The 6,248-nt window shown below is 36.5% G+C and overlaps 1 protein-coding gene across 1 annotated transcript; it reads right to left on the bottom strand.

Annotated features, from left to right (window-relative positions):
• Positions 1–3,139: 3,139 nt before the first annotated feature.
• LOC132179750 (ethylene-responsive transcription factor ERF109-like) lies at positions 3,140–4,057 on the bottom strand. The gene has a single exon (XM_059592515.1). The coding sequence runs from the start codon at positions 4,013–4,015 to the stop codon at positions 3,275–3,277; it is 741 nt and encodes a 246-aa protein (XP_059448498.1). The 5' UTR covers positions 4,016–4,057; the 3' UTR covers positions 3,140–3,274.
• Between the last annotated feature and the right edge of the window lie 2,191 nt (positions 4,058–6,248).

Below are 6,248 nucleotides of genomic sequence, written 5' to 3' on the forward strand. Positions count from 1 at the left end.
TACTAAAACCAGGGTTTGTGTCAAACCAATGCATTTGTATTCTAGCCCATGTAGGCCTGATTTCTGAGGGCTAGAAAGTCTTCAACTCAATGTACAAAAAATATGGGGTTGTTCAAGAATGGAACATTATGCGTGAGTTGTTGATTTATTGGACCAATTAGGCCATTGGATTTTTTAACTTACTGCAGCACACATATGAAATTACACAGACAAGAAAAAAAAAATTAGAATTCTCTCAATTTAAAAGTTTAAAATTATATATAACTCTTTATTGAACGCTTCTTCTACTTGAATAAAGGCTTTATATATATAACTGGTAGTAGAAACTTATATATAATTGTGATGCTACATACTGGAAGGGATCAAGTCTATTCGATGGGTCTTGGGTTGTTTCCAAGTTATGCCTTTGATTATGAAATTTTTTGATACAAACTATATAATAAGAAATTCAATATTGGAAATGTTAGGTAATACACACTTTCTTTTGTGTATTTTTTTATTTTAAATATAATGAAACCTAATAACCTTTTCATCAGAAACTTGGGTAGCTTCTAAACTTAAAGTTGATTTTTCGTTCAAGGTTTTTGATGAGGAGTAATGCTAAAAGTTTCTCTTGTATCCCTCAAAGAATTATGTGGCTTTTAAAATTACAATTCGATCAAAATCTAATAATAATAAATCACAAGCTCAATGATGATTTTAAGAGCTACATCATTCTTAGAGGCACACAAGAGAGACTTGTAGCGTTACTTGAAGATTTGGTCTCTAACGTTACGGCTCCCCCGCTTGAAATTGTTCATAGTACAAATGAGTAAATCAAGATAAATTTTCCTTAAAACTAACTTCCTTCATGAACATAGATTTTCAAAAGTTTCAGCCAACTGATAATTTCAAGTTTCTTTTGTGTATTTTTAGTTTTGGTATTTAGGATTATTTTTGTTGAGTGAAAAATTATAATAAAAAAAAATGAGGTAATTATGAGAATAAGAAGTGATTAAAAACCCTTCTTCATTTAACTTGAAAATAGAAAATAGCTTATTCCCATTTAATCATGCGCGCAGGATGCATCTTGCATGACCACTAACACACAGTTTTACATCTTTAAGAAAATAAGCAAAAGATAAAAATAAAAGCATATAAATATAGAATTGCTCATAAAAAGTAGTCGGTCATAGCATTGACCAGGAATTAAGGTGTAATATATATATAGTTTTGCTAGAAGTCCATAATGTGTATTTTATATAATATCCTTCCCCTGTAAGAGATCGATCGTGATCCTCAAAACTCAAAGCCCAAGGAATTGACAGCTTAAAAAACAAAAAACGGGAAAAAGCCAAGAAAAAGTTAAACTGAAAAACTAGCCAGTACTTTTCATAAGCTTCACGCCCACAAAGGCATACTTCAACAACAAGAAGTTCGAACATTGATTGCAAGATTAATGGTTCTAATCCTTGAGTACAACAAGACCATTACTCTTATTATGGAATGTCAAGACAAATGGATTAGGAGGCATAGATAATTCATGCTCTCCTTGTAATATTTGAATTACAACTTTCATGGAAGGACTATTTGCTGGGTGCCATTGAATACACCAAAATCCAACAATTACAAGTTTCTTTGCAATCTCAACATCTCTATCATCTTCAATAAAGACTCGTATGTCTTTTTTTTGTTCTAAGAAATTGTATATCCATTCAAGAAAGTAAACTTGGCTATTGTTAGTTGTGGTAATGTCAACAATTTTTCTTCCTCCAACTGCTTCTAGCAATAAAATTCCAAAATTGTAGATATCAGATTTATAAGAAATTCAGGCAAATATGTCTCATATAGACTCTCTTATATTAGTTACTGAGCTTGGGCATGCCCACTATTTTTTGACGTTTGGCTCGTATGGAAAGTGAATGATGGTGGAAAAAGGTCGAAGACTTTCGGCAATCTTTGGCGGTTTGAGGAAAAACTCAAACTCAGAAAATAGTTTACAAAATTTAAAAGCAAAAATCATTTTTCGAAACTAACGAAGTTTTTTTTTATCCAAATTTGACTATTATTTTCGATCGTACCAAACATTAAAAAATATGGCCAAAAAAAAAAAAAAAAACACTAAGGCTTATTTATAACAAAAGTTAGATACCCCTATACAACTCATTGAAATAAGCTTGTCCTTCTTAATGACATGTATGCTCCGATATGTAACTAAAATTTAATGCTACACACACTTTCATTTTTTCACATTTATTTTCACATTTTTTTATGTGGTTTTTAATACTACTATTAAATTAAACTCAATAAATATTTATCTCAAATTCAATAGTAATTTTAAAAACTAAATTAAAAATAAGTATGAAAAAAATGAGAGTTCAGACAGGAAAAAACTATTTGGAGAATAAAAAAATTAACTTTGAAGGGTCTAAATATAAAAATCTATATAATATTGAAGGCTTATATTATTCCTAAGCTTGTGTGTAGTGGGTCCACCCTTTTGTATGCTGTATGAAGAAAATGAAATCCTACCTAATAAAGGTCGCCGCGGTTTGATGCTTTAAAGTCGTATTAGCAGGTTAATCATGTGTGATTTAAGCCGTATTATTTAAATCTAATTAGAACAGTCTACGCGTTGACTGACTAAGACTTGTACGACTTAAGCAGGTAACATGTCCCGTCCAACAAGTATACCAACATCTCTATCTCTTTCTCTTACGTTTTCAGATGTTGTCGATCGTCATCTCTTTTTCCCTTTTTAGATCCAAATCCACTTCTGACATATGAAGCACATGCTAAACATTGCAACAAAATGATTATTATATATACACTTTTGTAAAAGGTGAAACGCACATGTTTTATTACACGTGGCAACATCCACGAGCCTAGGAAGTATCATGGCGTACACGCGGTCTATGCTTTTTCGTGACGCACTCTGCACTTTTCAAGCGAGATTGTGGTCCGCGTGGATTCCGATTTCCGACTCTCCTCCCCCAATTTTCCCAGCTGCCAAACATGATTGTTAGAATATAATCACCATGTTAATAGGTGTGTTTACATGTGTTTAATAATTTTCAAAAATAAAAACAAAATAAAGAACATTTGATTGTTAATTGTCGTGTAACAATTTTTCCTTAATAAGAACATTTCTGGAGATAATATTCTTTAAAAACATGACATTTTCCCCAGAGAGCAAAGAATCAAACGAATTGTACAATAAATCAAACTTCCTAATTTTGCTCTTCTTCTTTTGTCAAAAAAAATATTGACCCACAAGGCCCACAACATTTATCGCCTATAATGAAGTAGAACTCTGAGCATATTCAGTCCCAGTAGCAGTCGAATCCGAGGAGTCCCCAGCAAAATCCATCATCATCATCCACTGCCGAATCTCGTCCTCCCCAATGTCTTCCCAGAACTCGTTTTCCCTCCCAATTTCAGTCGCTTGCTGCTCTGACGACGTCGTATAGGGCTGTGAATTGGGCGTCTCAACCGCCGCGTAGTCCTGAAATGGAAAGTTGAGCTTCGCACGCGGCCCGCGGAAATCGATGGCAGCCTTGTCGTACGCACGTGCGGCATCCTCAGCGGTGTTGAATGTGCCAAGCCACACCCGGGTCGCCCTCTTCGGGTCTCGGATCTCTGCGGCCCATTTTCCCCACGGCCTCTGTCTTACCCCTCTGTAGTTCTTCTTCACGCGTCTCTTTGACACTCCCAACTTCGCTTTCTTCTTCTTGTCTTCGTCTTCCGCTTCTCGATGATCTTGATGTGATGGCGGGACAAAAAAGTTGCAGCCCAGACATCCGTTGATCTTGCACACCTGACACGTGTCCAATTCGGAGGGCGGGAACGGCGTGGCGTCCTCACAGTACTCGGAAGTGGAGGCGGTAGTACTACTTGTACACCCCGAGACGACATTGGTGAGCGCGGCGACCATTACGGAGAGCTCTTGCTCGGGCGTGAGGCGGCGAGGAGAACGTTGGGTCATCGGAGATTGGTGGGTCGTCGGAGCTTCGGTGAGTTTCGGTCTCCTGTGCATGAGCGTTGCAGACTTGGAGTACTAGGTAGTAGAGTGAGCTTCTGCGAGTGAATTCAATTCAATTCCAAATATGACACGGTGAGAGAAGGGGTTATAATGTTATATACGAGGTTGCGTGACGTGGCAGCCAGTTGGCACACCGTTCACACACGGGTTGGAAGGGATTTATAGTGGCACGCGGGGAAGTTGGGTAAGGGATGGGGCCAGGGAGTGTGGTGCAGCGGATGACAATTGTTGACGTGGCGATGGGATTTTTTGAGTTGAGATGGTCTGTGATGTCAGTTGTGGGACATACGCGGGGATTTAAAGGAGTTGCTTCCACTCAGGAGTAAAGGGGAAGGCGTCGAAGTTTCCTATTTGTGAGTGCTGACCGGAGAAAGTATATTTGAAATGGTGGGGATTTTGTCCGTGCTGACCATTACAGGAGCCTAATATTTATGTAGAATTTATTAGAACATTAATTATTAATATTTTATTATATTAATATTTCTTCTTTTTAAAATAAGATAAAATTAATAAATATTAACATGGAAAGATAATAGGGTTTGTTTGGTAAATTTTTTTAGATAGTGCTTTTTATTTTTGATTTTGAAGTAATATAGAGATCAACGCTGTTTTGAATATTTTGTGGGTATTTAAAATTGTTTGAATTTTACTAAAATAATAATAATAAAAAAATTAATTTTTTATAAAACTAACCTCAGGAGAATATTCAGCTCGTGGCTATGATTTCTTCTTTCTTCTCAAAAGTCCTAAAGCCACCAATAAGACACGTGCCCCACTAACAAAAAATAAATAAATAATAAAATACCATAGGGGTGGGCGGACAACCCCATTTTAGTTAGCCACCCCCCAATGGCAAGCTAGGGGTGACTGAACCACCCCCAAGAGATAAATGAAAAAAAAAAAAAAGAAAAAAAAAAAAGAAGGGTTGGGCCTTCGGGGTGGCTAGACCACCCCCGTTGGGCCAAACCGGGCAATCTAGGGTGGTTGAAGCCACCCCATTGTCTTTGGGGGTGGCCCCTAAGGGCCAAACGAACAAAAAAAAAATGAAAAAAGGGTTAGCCCTTATGGGTGGTTGGACCACCCCCAAGGGCCATGGGGGTGGTTTGGCCACCCTTGGTCGGGCATTAGCCACCCCCTAGCTAAAATGGGGTGGACCGGCCACCCCTTATGGCGAAGATGAAGTGGTCAACGACCCCTTTTTTTATTATTTATTTTTTATAAATGTTAAATAATATTTTATTATTATTATTTATTAGTGGGACACGTGTTTCATTAGTGGCTTTAAGATTCTGAGAAGAAAACCTAACCATAAACTGGAGAAGATCCTGTTCCACAGTTGCTATGCTAATAAGTATTGAATTCATTTCCTATGAGGTTGTCTTAACTTATAAGTGGCCGGGTATGTTTTTTCACCACCTTTTTTTTTTTCAATCAAGATTCGAATTATCTGATTTATTTAGTGCTTGCGTAGAACAACTCAAGTGCTATGAATTTTACTCATAAGTCATAACTTTATGTACATAATTTCTTCTCATTATCTAGAAAAAAAAAAAAAAAGGGTTAACACAAATGATAAAATATTTATATATGATAATACTCCAATAATTTAACTTAAAAATAATTATTAAAATTTGATGGAAACAATAGCTTTAAACAATTGGTATCAATCACGGGTGTTGGAACGTTTTTAGGTCCAAGGTTTTGCTACCTCAACGATTTTCTTCATGGCAAAGTTGTGAGGGAACTCCCATATACGGCAATTGCATTCCTGCAAGACAAAAATAAGGTTAAAGGGCCTTCGGCCAAGACCAAAGACTCTCTAATTCTTAAGTTAACATATTTGTTTGTGAAATAAGAAGATTATGAAAAATTGCCTCTAGCTTTCTCATGAGCGATATATATGATATATGAGTGGGAGAGAGAAGGGTCCAAGAGAAAGAGAGAGAGAGGGTGAAATGAGGGTCTCTGAGAGTCCCATAGATAGAGATGTGTGTGAGGAGGAAGAAGATAAAAAAGGTCCCCTTCTCTTTTCTCCTTTTATCTAAAGGTGCAAGAATAATGTGGACACATGTCGCCCAATAAGTTAGTAATAGCAAATTATAAATAAGTGTAAAATGACTGAGGCCAACTAGGAATATTTTGTCCCAACAATGTGATTGGAATCTTTTACATTTAAGAATTCACACTACTAACAATTCAAGCAATTTTATAGAGTGGGGGTTGCTCC

The sequence above is a fragment of the Corylus avellana genome, chromosome ca4 (genome assembly GCF_901000735.1).
Source record: "Corylus avellana chromosome ca4, CavTom2PMs-1.0".
NCBI lineage: Eukaryota > Viridiplantae > Streptophyta > Magnoliopsida > Fagales > Betulaceae > Corylus > Corylus avellana.